At 46.9% G+C, this 14,520-nt stretch overlaps 1 protein-coding gene across 4 annotated transcripts in view; it reads left to right on the forward strand.

Moving 5' to 3' along the window:
* The window catches only part of NSMF (NMDA receptor synaptonuclear signaling and neuronal migration factor), a 183,638-nt gene that overhangs the window by 20,091 nt on the left and 149,027 nt on the right, over positions 1-14,520 (forward strand). For 3 of the 4 annotated variants that reach the window (XM_069241392.1, XM_069241388.1, XM_069241390.1), the window contains exon 1: positions 1,082-1,551. In XM_069241392.1, coding sequence (XP_069097493.1) covers positions 1,448-1,551 — 104 coding nt within the window. In that variant the 5' untranslated portion in view covers positions 1,082-1,447. Of the gene's footprint in view, positions 1-1,081; positions 1,552-14,520 lie in introns of those variants that run through there. The other variant, XM_069241389.1, reaches the window with a different exon arrangement.

A 14,520-nucleotide genomic window follows, 5' to 3' on the forward strand; every position in this document is an offset into this window, starting at 1 on the left:
ACGAGGCACAGTACTTGATAACATTAGTAACAAAAGTGTGACCCCCTAGTGACTCATTGATTAAATTGGCCCCAAATGTGTCAAACCAAGGGAGATTTTGTCCACTATTTAAACAGATCTTAAATATGGCGAACCTTATCGGGCCCTCACTTTCCACCAAATTCACCATGTCTTTGATCGACGTCCTTTACCTGTAAAGAATTGTTTACATGTAATCGATTTATATCCGCATATAGTGTTTATCCTTAATTGTTTAATTTTACAACCGTTGCGTTAACCATTGCTTAACCATCTGTCCTAAACCCAATATCTGTTGTTAATCCCTAATCGTTTTTTTAGTTAAAGCTCTCTGTACATTTATCTAAATAAATACAGATAAACATCACTCGTTTGTTAAGTGACATCATTGAGACATCCCTAATGACATCTCGATTGACATCAGTGGTTTTAAATCAGAAAAACATTGGCTTTGTGGGCCCACACTTTTAATTTTGCCCCCCTATGTATTGTTCAATCTGCACAATGTGGAGGGATGGATGTATACATTATTGATTGTGCTCTTCTGTGATGTTTGATGCAAATAGGCTGTGGCGTGTAGTGTGAATCCTAAACAACAGAGGTGCGAATAACACCTCTGTAATGTAGGTGTGTGAGGATAGATAGATAGATAGATAGATAGATAGATAGATAGATATTCTGCCTCCATCTCTTTCTCTTCATTTTCTGTGCCCTCTCTTCCTCTCCGTTTCTCCACTCTTTTTTTGTCATTCTCTTTTCTTCTCATTGCCCCATCTTTCCCGCTCACTGCCTCTCTCGCTGTCACTGCCTCCCTGTATTACAGTCCATCTTTTTAGCTCTCGCTGTATCATTATCTCTCTCCATATTCTCCTTTTTTCCTACTCGTCCTTCTTTCTCTTATCCCTCGCGCACTCTCAGCTCCCCTTACCTCGCACCTTCCCTGGTGGTGTGCCCCCTTCTCGCCCCCGTCCCCTCCTCCACCTGCCTCCCGTGATGTCAGCGGAGGAGGGGGCAGAGCGCCGCCTATGCCCAAACATAGCTCGGCTTCCTGACTCTCCTCCGCCTCTGCCTTGGTTTTTTCTGATCTGCTCGCAGCTCCCCTCCCCTGCTGCAGCAGTCAATGGGCGGCAGGGCAGTGAGGGGACGCAGTGAGGGCATGCAGCCGCACACGGAGGGGGCGCAGCGGCGCTCGCCGGCTGGACCTCGCCGCTCCTGATGCTGTCACGGAGCCAGGGGGCGGGTGGCACCCAGAGCCGCCTTGCAGTGCCCTGCCAGAGCTGGGCACCGTGAGCACCCCGGCACCACTAGCATTACACCAAAAAACACACCCTGCGGGGCTGGGAGGCGTTCTATTTTTGTAGGCTTTTTTAATTTAATTTTTGTAAGTAATATTCTCCCCTTACTGTAGAACCGGCCTTTTGTGGGATGAATGTTGTCCCGAAGCGTTTTCATCCGAACGAGAATGGGCACAGCTGTATCCAAAAGGAAGACGCTGAGGAACGAGGCCATGTCTTCCGTCGCAGCCAAAGTTAGGTGAGTGCCTGAGCCGTGCGTCTGTGGGGAGGTCTGTGAGGGGCTGGAAGTAGTCAACGGGGGGGGCTACTGCGGGGGGTTGTGGGGCTCGACGACACTGCGGCGCTCGTGCTCTCCTCTAAGAGTCTGGTAGAGTCCGCCAGGGGTCTGTGGGGCCAGTGGGTAGTTTAGGGGTAACGTTGGAGGGATGTGAGCACATTTTGCGGGCATACCTGGGACAGGGTCTCTTCAGTTAGGGTAAGAGGAGGGGGTGCACGTGTCACGCGGAAGGAAGTGCAGGTGTCTGATGATGATGGGTCAGGCTGTGAGATATCTGGGCGGAGGGGGGTTGCGTTAGTGTTTGGGGGTCAGTGACCTCGATGCACCAAAACGGCGGGCATAGTACACAATATGACCCTCGGTGACTTAACAGAGTTAACCATCTGTCTTTCACTGACCCTCAGCAGCGTATTTCCAGTTTATGGTTTGGGGAACAGCCTTCAGTCTTCATGAGCCATTGGTCAGGGATAACATGGACAGTAAGCGCCTGGAGTACTGAAAGGAATTCCAGGGGTGGCCGCTGCTATTGTAAACCAATAATGGCCATCCTTCATCATGGGTAGCTCAGTCCCCATCCCTCATCTGCCGGGTCACATTTGTCACTAGGCCAGTAGCATGTTCCACCAACCTGGTCACATGCCTCCCCACAACATCCATGAGCTCTTCTAGTCTCGCCTACTGACGAGGCCTGGTTGTCGTCCAACTGGTTTTCCTAGTGGCATTTTTCCTGGGTTTTGCAGAGGCCGCTGCTTCTAGGCGTTTCACAAGGACATGGGACACGTTTATGGCAGTGCAGGCTGGCAGGTTTATTCTTTGGCCCTCCTGGGAGTTATATGAGTAAAAAGGTAGCATTTGTTTAAAACACTACATTCATAGCCTCCTTGGCGTCCAGGTGCGCAGAACACACTTGGGGGAGGGACGGAGCTCGCATTGGTGCAGCAGGTTCAGTGGTGCCGGGTCCCAGAGCCTTGAGCGGCCCATTGAACCCTGGCAGTGCTGTATTCCCCCCCCCCCCCCCGACCACCCCCAGCAGCAGTCGAAAAGGCCAATTTACGTGTGTGCACCAGGAACCATGGCATCCTTGCTACCCACTGCACCTGGTGGAGTTAGATTTACTAATGCAAGGTGCTCTGCAATGTGTACATGTGTTATAGGTATTGTGCAGCAGTATCCTCTCCCAACATTCCCTCCACGTTTGCGTGTGATAAAGAGAGCTACAGAAAACGTCAATAGTGCCTGTTTGACTCCCAAGAAAACCTGAGATATATTTATTTCTCATAGCTATCCAGCTCTGTGTCTTTGAAAATGATGAGGACGAAAGTGGTTACAATGAATTACTTGTTTCCACTTGCCATGACTGTGTGTGTATCACATAAGATGGGGGTGCTTCTCTTGCAGGTGTTACCCTCGGCAGAGAGCAGGCCTTGGGTCTGTCACACGGTAAGGGGCCAGAGGGGTGTTGGCAGTGCTGCTCTTCAGTGAGCAGGGCCCGTAAGGCAGAGGCCTTATGGAGTCTAACGGCGATGCGGAGTTCAGTAGAGGAAGGGCGAGAGGGGCGAAGATGCCGATTTATACCTAGCTGACGTAGCGGTGGGCAGTGAGTAAGAGGGTACAGCTGCCGGGCATCAGTGGCCTGGCAAAGGCTCCCACGGCCCGTGGGGAGCGAGCTCAAGGGGCCCCCTCAGCACAGCACCTGGCCTGAGTGATGAGACCTAAGGGTTGGGGGGGGGGGGTGCTCCTAGAGGCTATTTGCGTGTGTGTGGGGGTCTGGGGGAGGGCTCCAGTTTTGTTACGCCATTGCCTGGCACAGACATAAATAGGTTATTCTCCTGCCCCACGGATCACACACAGTTGAAATATCAGGACTGCTGCGCTAAATGAAACCCAATAATGCACGTGAGGCTCCAAGCGTGGGTGGCATTGTGTGTTGGGCGGGTCAGTAATGAAAGTGTGCTGGGTGAAAACTTCAGATACCCCAAATCTAGTGTATTCCTGTTGGGGGAAGGGGCTTGTTTGGGGGCAGTGCGCGGCCTCATTGGTGATGATGGTTCAAGGATGCAGCTACTTTCAGCCGGTGCCCGGCAACGTATTTATAAAAGATGTGGCGAGTCTGATGCGAAAACGGATGTTGTGCATGCCTGCCTGCTATTGTCATGGGAGAGTGTGATATCCACATAAACGCCCGGCGTTGTTTTCTTACTACTAGCGCATTTTAATGGTGTCAGAACATGCAATGAATTTTCACACAACTCGCCTGTAATAGGTTATTTCAGGCTAGTAGTGACGCGTTCGGTGGTTGTTTCTGCTATTTCCCAGCGCCGAGAAGCGTTTTGCTCTCGTGCAAGCGCTATAAAGGACCGACCTTTTGGTTATGTTGATGCATGCTAACCCCATATTGCTAGTGGGAAGCCATGGGCCACATATGTGGTCACAGCTGTGAGCTAAGTTCCTCTGCAGTTCAGAGGAGTGACCACATCAGGCAGCACTCCCACATGGACGCAGTCTTTTGTGGCTGCGTGGCCGTCCTTGGACGTGGCCTGGTGACTTTTAAGCGCTGCTAAGTGACCGGAATGCGGCATAAAATCGTGTTATAAAGCTCTTTTGAGATGGTATAAATATTTGAACACGCCTGAGTAATTGACCAGTACACACAATGAGCGATCATTTAACGAAGACTGCCCGTAGGTAACGTGGGAGGGGAGCGTGGCGGCCCCACGGACCCCTGTACTGTGCTTCTTCCACGCCGTACAGATCTATTCAGTTGCCGTCTCTGCTGATTATTTTTAGTTCACTTTCCCTTCCACTTCTCCGCCCCTTTCCCCTGTAGTCGTTGTTTAAATAGAGCTGACATCAGGTGGGAAGAACTGTCTCTGCTGTCAGAAAGCTGCAGACTCACACGCACAAAGCTCCTTGTTGTGCAAGGCTAGGCGCCCAGTCATTTGTGTCACTAGTACACAAGGCTCATTGTAGGTTCGTGTTCAGGGTTTCACCCTTGCTGGTGTCACTGATGCACTAGGCTCATCGCAGGTCCACGCATAAGAGCTCACGCTGGTTTGTGCCACTATTACACTAGGCTCAACAGAGGTCTGTGGTCACGGGTTCACTCTGGTTTGTGCCACTGATTCACTAGGCTCGACGAAGGTTTGCGCCAAGATCTCACACTGGTTTGTGCCACTAATACACTAGGCTCAAAGGAGGTCTGTGGTCAGGGGCTCACGCTGGCTAATGCCACTGATTCACCAGGCTCAACTGAGGTCTGTAATCTGGGGCCCACGCAAGTTTGTGCCACTAATGCACTAGGGCTCAACGGCGGTCTGTGGTCAGGGGCTCACCCTGGTTTGTGTCACTAATACACTGGGCTCTACGGAGGTCTGTAATCAGGGGCTCACGTGTCACTGATTCACTAGGCTCTACGGAGGTCTGAAATCAGGGGCTCACGTGTCACTGATTCACTAGGCTCTACGGAGGTCTGTAATCAGGGGCTCACGTGTCACTGATTCACTAGGCTCTACGGAGGTCTGAAATCAGGGGCTCACGTGTCACTGATTCACTAGGCTCTACGGAGGTCTGTAATCAGGGGCTCACGTGTCACTGATTCACTAGGCTCAACGAAGGTACTTGCTCCGGGGCTCTCACTGGCTTGTGCCACTAATATACTAAAATCGACGCAGGCGTGAGCCCTGGAGCTTACAATGGCGTGTGCCACTATGAACCATGCTGCCCTGTGTTGAGGGGCAACTGACAGTTTGTGCCTCCAGTGCACTAAACTCAGCGCAGGTTTGTGAACAAGGACTTGCAGTGGCTTGTGCCACTAATGCACTATTGCATTGCACTGTAACGTTTACTATTGCTATACGGTGCTATGATCTATGCATGTCTGTGCTCAGGGGCTCCGATGGGCTTTGCCATCAGTGCTCTAAAGTCAATGCAGGTCTGTGCTCAGGGGATCGCACTGATTTGTGTCACTAGTGCACCATGGTCTATACTCCGAGAAGCATAACAATATGTTCATCGAATATACCAAAGTCAAATACGTTCTCGTCCTAGAACCAAAAGATTTTGTGTTCATTACTGCGCTAAGTTCAATACAGGCATGTGCTCAGACATAAACAATGGTGTGTGCCTTGAATACACTAAACTCACAACGTGAATATGTATCCAGGACTCACAATGGTTTGTGCCATTAATGCACTATGATCAGTACATCTGTGGGCATAGAGACAACCACGTGTACTCAGAGACACACACCAGTTTATGTCACTATCACACACTATAGACCAGAGCACTAAGCTCAATGCATGTAGCTGCTCAGAGATTCACACTGGTTTGTGCTCAGAATGCTCTAACCGGGAGCCAGGCCTGCATCCAGACACCTTTGTACTAAACAACCTCAAAGGACATCTCGGCTCAGCGAAACTGAATGACTTGTCTAATTTAAATATGCCACTAAGTTCATCGCAGGTCTGTGCTCGGAAACACACAATAGTTTGTGTGACTCCTGCATCCCGCTTCCTTCAGGTCCTTCCTTCCTCAATGACGCCGCATGGTCTGTGTCACTGAGGTCGGTGCAAGTCTGTGCCTAGACACACACCAGGGCTTCTGCTGATTTTGCACCAAGCTCGCTGTAAGGCAGTTCCGGTGCGTGTGTCACAATGAAGTAAGTTCAGAGCCTGTCGGAGCTCGGAGACAGAGATGGGCTCCTGCTAATGATGTACTGTGCGCGATGCAGACATGTATTCACAGACACACAACAGCTTGTGGTGTAAGTGCATTACTGCTTCTGTCACTAGTGCCGAGGGTTCAAGGACGTGTGCAAGGGCACATAACGGTTTGTGGAACTCTAAGCTCAATAAGGGTCTGTGCTAGCGCATAGAATGGTTTATGTGGTGTTTACAATATTTTCTCACGTTATGTTACTCATGTTTATATAAAGCGCATTTTATCACTAGTTTGGCCTCGCAGGGCTAAGCCGCTGATTTACTAACATAAATGCAATTTTGTGCTCAGATGTTATTTTATGAGCATTTGTAGAGAGCACAGTCATCCGCGAGGGTATCCTGGTGCTGTGGAAACTGTGGCTCGTGCCATATATGCATTAGGCTTATTACAGGTTCGCCCACATATGCACCCAGTGGTACGTGCCAGGCATGCACTAGGCTTAATACAGAAATGTGCAGATATGCACTCAGTGGTTCGTGTCACACATGGGCTATGCTTAATACAGGTTTGTGCACATATGCACCCAGTGGTACGTGCCAGGCATGCACTAGGCTTAATACAGAAATGTGCAGATATGCACTCAGTGGTTCGTGTCACACATGGGCTATGCTTAATACAGGTTTGTGCACATATGCACCCAGAGGTACGTGCCAGGTATGCACTAGGCTTAATACAGGTATGTGCAGAAATGCACTCAGTGTTTCGTGTCACACATGGGCTATGCTTAATACAGGTTTGTGCACATATGCACCCATTGGTACGTGCCAGGTATGCACTAGGCTTAATACAGGTATGTGCAGATATGCACTCAGTGGTTCGTGTCACACATGGGCTATGCTTAATACAGGTTTGTGCACATATGCACCCAGTGGTACGTGCCAGGTATGCACTAGGCTTAATACAGGTATGTGCAGATATGCACTCAGTGGTTCGTGTCACACATGTGCTATGCTTAATACAGGGTTGTGCACATAGGCACACAGTGGTACGTGTCACGTATGCACAATGTTTAGTACAGGTTTGTGCAGTATTGCACTTAGTGGTTTGTGCCACGTATGCACTTGTCTTGATACAAGCTTGTGTAGATATGAAATAAGTGCTTCATGTCACTTATGCACTATGCTTGATATAGGTTTGTGCAGATATGCACACAGTGGTACGTGCCAGATATGCACTAGGCTTAGTACAGGTTTGTGCAGTATTGCACTTAGTGGTTTGTGTCACGTATGTACTATGCTTAATACAGGTTTGTGCACATATGCACACAGTGGTTGGTGCCACAAGGTGACTGAGCTCAGTGCACTTTTACAATCAGAGAAGTCCACCTAGATCAGCACTGATCAGTGCTCTGGGCACGCCCTTGTTGGCGACCTGTTATATATTTTTGTGATGTGACAAACACCCCTTTCGCCAATTGGTTAGAATGTGTAAATGTGTTTGCACCGCAGTGACAGAGGCGGGTTCAGCGAGTACCTGTGTCTGTATATGCCCCCCATTGTTGGATATTACTTCTAGCTAGATTGTTAATCCATTCGTCGATTGTCTTCTATGAGGTTATAGTTGCAAAACGTGACGTTATCAGAGATGCATTTCAATCCTGTTTGTCTCCTGCTATGTAAGCTCCTCGGTCCGTGAAACGCTCACTAATGCTTTACCACGAAGGAATGCTATATAAAACGGATACATAAATGCACGAGCAGGGAGTGCATAGTGTAAATCCTCTTGTACAAATTCATATTGCTCTACACGTGTAGGTGTTTTTTTACACTCTGTCACTTGTCTCATTTGCTTTCGTTTTATTAATCTCTGCAGGCCTAGTTCAGCCTTTCGTCTCTGTTTATTCGTTCGTATATAAATTCATAGACAACCCTCAGTTAAAATAGCATTTCATTCAGCAGCAATTCTTTGGTTCAGTTTGAAGAGTGGCATTTTGCTGCGTCTCACCACTCCCCATCTGTTAAAATAATTGGCATGAAGTGCGAAAATAAGCGCTTTTCACAGTATCACACAATGTATTCAAATAGAGAAGCCAGGATTAAAAGTTAGATTTTCTGGTTTAGTTGTAACCGCTTAACCACTGCTCAAATTCTTCCTTAAATAACTGAAAATAAACTCCGTAGTCTTCAAAGGCCATTTCTGTGGTGCTGGAACTGCAATCTGAGTGTCTTGCACGGTGACTGTAATGGGTGAGTGGGGGGAACATTCTCTAGTGCCATGCTTATGCACACATTATACATAAGTGATCGCCATAGAATTCGTGCGGGGGGCTGAACAACCTACATTTCAGAAGAGAGCCCTGTCCTTTTAAAAGCCCCAGCGTTTGGCACTGCGCTAATACCCCACGGGCGCTGTAAACCCCGACTACACACAAACAGCATGCATGCGAGGGGTCCGAGGCACTCACTATACTGGTAAAGAGTAGATTACGTAGCGCAGTCACGCACTGCTTGCGCATGATGTCATCAGTAGAGGTGAGGGCGCTCAGTCAAGGTTGTGTTGAGCCCGAGCTGCTGAAAGGCAGGACGTGTTTAATCAGAATGCATTTTCACTATACTTTGTTCAATTCATTTCATGCCAAGCATCAGTCAAATAGGTGGGACGTGGCGCCTGTTCCTCAATAGAATAATTCACCTCTTTCTTCAAAAGGCAAATCAACCGGCAACACTGTTATCTTAATGAATTTGGTGTGATTTCATTCCATTTGTAAGCATGTAGTTCTTAAGATACAAAGAAAGTAATCTAAACTTAAAGAGATGCTTTCTTTAACCACGAAGTCCGCTGGTCTCACTGGCCTGCTTTTTGAAATCCCACCATTAGCGACGCACCTTTTCAAAACTGTGTTTTACGGTTTGTTCACTGCTCCGCAATGTATTCCTGGCAAAGTGCAGCGTGGTCTAGAGAGAAATAACACATATGAAATTTGCTAAGTTGTGTTTAGTTCGTTGCTGATCAGAGACTGCTGGGGAATGGCATTTTTAATGTCATTGTGTTTGTAGAATAAGATTGATAACGAGGTCAAAGGACCTCTGGGTCGAGAGCATCCAACCAAGTCCAGGAAGACCAGATCCAAGCCAGATTTGTAAGATATCCGTACAGGGTACATTTGTACATAATGAGTCTGTGGGGAACTCGTTTACAGTCGGTGATTATCTGGAAAACCTGCTATGAACCTTTCCTCTTCTGCTTACTTTGAGCAAACCTACTTTAAGCCATCTATCTTATTCCCACCTGCTTGAGCCTCAAGACCAATATATCTACCAGCTGACTGCACAATGAGTATTGCTTTCCATTTGTTGGATCCCACACGAGTAACATTTCTTTTAAAGTGTTCAATCGAAAATAGAAGAAATTGAGTCACGTCACCCAAAAGTGTGTGCCAACTTTGAAGGCCACCATCCCTGTAAAACGTTTCTCAGTCACTGTAGTTGTTACTGATGTCATCCACTTCATTCAAAGGTTATCAGTCAGTGACTGTATGCAATCAATGTTTTTGAAACTTGAACATGAATTATGTCTGATACACGGTGGTCTTGACATTTATTTACTCGTTACATTGATTGCAGACAGTCCCTTTGAGTGATAAATGTTGAGTGAAGTAAATGACACCAGTGAGAAACATTGTGATTGAAAAGTGTTAACCCAGGTTCCCATTGGTTTAAGGATGGCTACTTTTTCACAGTACAACCTGTGAAAAAGGCATGTCAGGGATTCCTGTGCTGGTGGGGGCTCCAACTGTTACTGGCCACAGACCTGCCAGCGATTCTGCCCCTTTCCAAACACACTCAGTGGTTTGTAAGCAAAATACCGAAGAGTGTCATCTGCAATAAAGAAAACATCCTCTGTGGTAATCTGCAACCGATTGAAGCCTTTGTAGCTCCCCGAAGAGTCGAGCGAGATTAGTTTGATGTACATAAATAAAAATGAACAGTGGTGAACAGTAGAACTTCCTCCAGTATCAGTGACTCCAGTGTCACACCCTTGTGCAAATCATTAACATGTATTTATTACGTATTGCAATAGACTGAAACGTCATAGTTCTCCTAATGGAAATCATCCACGTGAATTATCAGCTGTGGAAAGACTTGACAAGTCGAAGAGACCATATGGGGAGTGAGTGCATTGAAATGACAGTCAGTCAGTCAGGGAGTAAAAAAAAAAGTCCCACGAGCCAACAGCATAAAAACAGAGCATTGCTCATGCACTCAATACTGCCGGAATATGCAACTAACTGGGTATGAGGCCGCCCAACAGCAGATGCCTCCACTGGCTACATAATACACATATCTATGTGGTTGGCAGTGGTCAGAGGTATCTGAAGGGAAGATGGATAATCTACCTTAGGTCAACCCTCTGGGCTCCCCCTGCAGACCCACCATCCAGTAAATCCATATATTCAATTCACAAGCGCACGCTCTTTACCCCATTGACAGGTATCTCCTCAGACCCACTCAGGCACCAGAATGTGATGGAAATCTTGTGAAATCTTCATTGTATGATGTACAAAATAAATAGCAGTTAGCTTGTATAATAGAAAAACATATTGCAGCGTTGGTGATATGTACAAACCATTCAGCCTTTGGCCTTCAGGATTAGCATTTCACCAAACCCACCTACGTGAGCTATATGAGGGAATTACACAGGCACCGTTTATATAGTGCACACATTAAGTGCAGGTTTTATATTCCTTCAAGTACCCCTATTTTCTTGCTATCAGTTTTTTGTTAACAAATATAAATGCACATATATGTACATTCTCACTCTCTCTCTTCTCTCTCCAGCCCCCGTCCCCCCACTCCCCTTCACCCACTGAAGGATATTAAGGTAGCAAAGCCTCAAATGGCCTGAAACGTGCTCTTTCAGTGTGCCTTGGTGGCATCCATGCTTCTAGTGGCCTTATGCCGAGACAGCAAAATATGTGTGGGGGTCCTCATGGGAGGATAAGGAAACGGTGTGTATCATTTGATGTTTTGGAACCTCAAGGCCCTTCACCAAGTGCTTTTTCAGTAAACTGCAAGTTGTTTTCATGATTTACCTTCTGTCTGTAGCTAGAGAGACAGCTAATGGCTGACAAGAGAGTATGTGAAGGACATAATATTGTATTATTAGCCTTAGTATTGCGCATTACTGCATTTTGTACTCCTCGGCAGTGGGGTGCAATACACTGTTCACATGCTGAACAGCAGAAACTGCTTAATTTTGTCATTTATGTAAAAATACCAAATTAATTCAAATGGTTTCTAAAATCGGTGTTTTCATCGGAACATTTTACATTAGCCTGCAACAAAAGCCCTTTGGAAAGATGAATGGAAAAGCACACATCCTCTTGGGAACATCCCCCTTTTAAACACCTCTTCCCCCCTCCTGTAAGCGATCTTCACGAAACTTGGGAACATTAAATTAGACAGCTCAGAGAGCCACTGAAAAGATTTTAGGACAGCTTATTGCTGATTTTACCAGAGTGGTCCAAGTTTTAAGTGGTCAAACTTTGCTTTTTCCTGTAGTACTTTGTGATGTAATCAGAGCACTCTTTGGTCAATAATATATCTGTCTGTTGAGTAGTTAAAGCTGCATGCACTCTATCTGCCAAGCATAATAAAAATAGCGCTTGGCCATTTGCCTGTGTAAAGTTGCCAGCAATTGTTCTCTCTCCCTGGAGAAGGAGCCCGCTAGGATTGCAAAAGCTTACAATGACATTATTTTAGTAGCCTGTTTGAAGTGTCAACTTGTTTTTCATCGGACAAATGCAGTTTTGATGCACATATTTAGCTGCATGGCTTCATGTCCATATACCACACTGCATTTTGTATTCATATCTTTGGTCTACAGTGGTGCAGTGACAGTATTGAGCCATGCTTAATGACTGATCAGTACACTCTCTGTGACATTGCCGTTAGAAACTGGCTCTCACTGTTAAAGGTAGGGGTACTTTGTGAGCTCCTCTCTGTCCATGTCGCCTGTCCTTTCAGCCGGTCTAGCTGTGTTTGCCAAATATATTGATTAATACAAGTTAGGGTAGCTGGTTGCTTCTAATCCCAATCCATCAATGTCATTTTTTAAGGGTACAGTGATAGCCATCTATTGATTATTGAGAACATGATTGACTGTGTCTCTCGCTGTTTGTTAGCCCATCTCCCTCTCTCTCCGTCACTCATTGATTAGCAGTACATAGGACACTGGTACCTGCTGCCCATTGTTAGCACGAGCGACCACAGGCATCTTGTTTGAGAACTACAAATGATGACCAGGGAAGCCTTTAATACTATATAGAGCTTCTATGTCCCTCTTATGCCACCCTACCATGTACATAGTTGCACATCCTTGTGATCTGTACATTTCCTTCAGATACTGTTCATTTTAAGGCACGTGACCGAATAAGAGATGCCCACTGATGGGAAAGAACAATCAGTGACATTTCCTAAGCTAATTTCACCAGGAAGCCGACAAGTCCAACATTAATCATCCCTGTTGCACTCTCTGGGTTTTTCCCACCCCCCAAGTGCCTTCTTTATTACAGTTATGCCAGCTACCATTATGTGTCCCTCACTGCATTGCTCGCTCAACACTATGGGCCTCATTCCGACCCTGGCGGTCATGGACCGCCAAGGCCGGGGACGGAGGAAGCACCGCCAACAGGCTGGCAGTGCTTCTGGGTCAATTCTGACCGTGGCGGTAAAGCCGCGGTCAGAAAAGGGAAACCGGACCCCCTTCCCGCCAGCCTGTTCCTGGTGGTGTAGGCTGGCGGGAACGGGTGTCGTGGGGCCCCTGGGGGCCACTGCAGGGGCCCCCTAACAGGGCCCCATTAAGATTTTCAGTGTCTGCAAAGCAGACACTGAAAATCGCGACGGGTGCCACTGCACCCGTCGCACACCAGCAACTCTGCCGGCTCCATTCGGAGCCGGCTTAATCGTTGCTGGGGCTTTCCCGCTGGGCGGGCGGCCTTTTGGCGGTCGCCCGCCCGCCCAGCGGGAAAGTCTGAATGACCGCCGCGGTCATTTGACCGCGGTACGGTCTTTTGGCGGTATCCGCCCGGCGGGCGGCGCCCGCCGCACGCCGGGGTAGGAATGATCCCCTATGTCCTTTCTGGAGCTATTCTACAATAATTACAATAATTGCTACTCAAAATATTTCATGCGTATCCAGGGTTGGACGTGTTTGTTAGGATTTCCCAACAGTGGTGCTTCTTTGAGGTTAGTATGGTTGAAATTTGGATCTTTTTTGTAAAAAATATCGGCAGTGCTGAGGATCTTACAGATTACCAGCAAGAAAGGTATCAGCCAATGTGTTCAGCCCTTAAGAAGGTCATGCTGCGATGATAGCTACATAATTGACTCTCAAAATGTGTTTGTCTGTTCTGAAATATAACCCCTATATGTTTATGCATTCTCTTATTCTTCACAAAGAAATTTAATTTATGAGGTGCATATGGGGGCACTGCAAACTCTCGAGAGTCGTTAAAATTAATAAATGAGTGAGAAAGAGGATGGCAGAGCTAGCTAGGTAGTGACATAGCATCCAGGTCACTGTTTTTGTAACTTCTGGGGCAAAGAACAAATGATTAAACTTATATCTCCAGACGTCCTCCTTATTCTTTATATAGTGCTTCATTCTACACTTCTACTATTCTTAAGAACTGTAAATAACAAGTGTTGGTATCATCCAATTTAACTGTGGTTAATTTGCTATCTCAGAAGGCTGGAAGACTGAAACTGCTTTACTGGAATTTAAATGTGTGACCTATGGACCACTGGAGATTTCTGCAGAGAGTGGTTAATTCACTGAGACATTTTGCTGGCACTCATTCCTGGCAGCAGCAGGTTTCATTACCTCAGAATTCCTGGCACTTACTCTTCCTGTCAGCAGCTCTTGGGAGCAGCAGCTAGGGTAGATAAAGTGTTGTATCCTAGGCTACAGGCAATCACTGTCATCCTTTCAGCTGTATGGAGAAATGAGCTGTCAATGCACAAGAAAGCCGACAAGGTAGCTCAGTGGACTAATGCATCTATTGTAGAGATTCTGTGTATAACCTAAAGAACACAGGTTCACATCTTTTTGAGGTCAGATAAAATACAAACTCCTGAGTTAGGTAATTACTTCTGTTATCAGCATGCGAATATAAGGAGAATAGCTGTATAAGTATAGTAATTACTATTACATGAGTCTTGAAATGAAAGGGCAGCGGGGTGTGAGGCCCCCATGCCATTCAATGGTTGA

This window comes from Pleurodeles waltl, chromosome 6 (genome assembly GCF_031143425.1).
Source record: "Pleurodeles waltl isolate 20211129_DDA chromosome 6, aPleWal1.hap1.20221129, whole genome shotgun sequence".
Classification (NCBI taxonomy): domain Eukaryota; kingdom Metazoa; phylum Chordata; class Amphibia; order Caudata; family Salamandridae; genus Pleurodeles; species Pleurodeles waltl.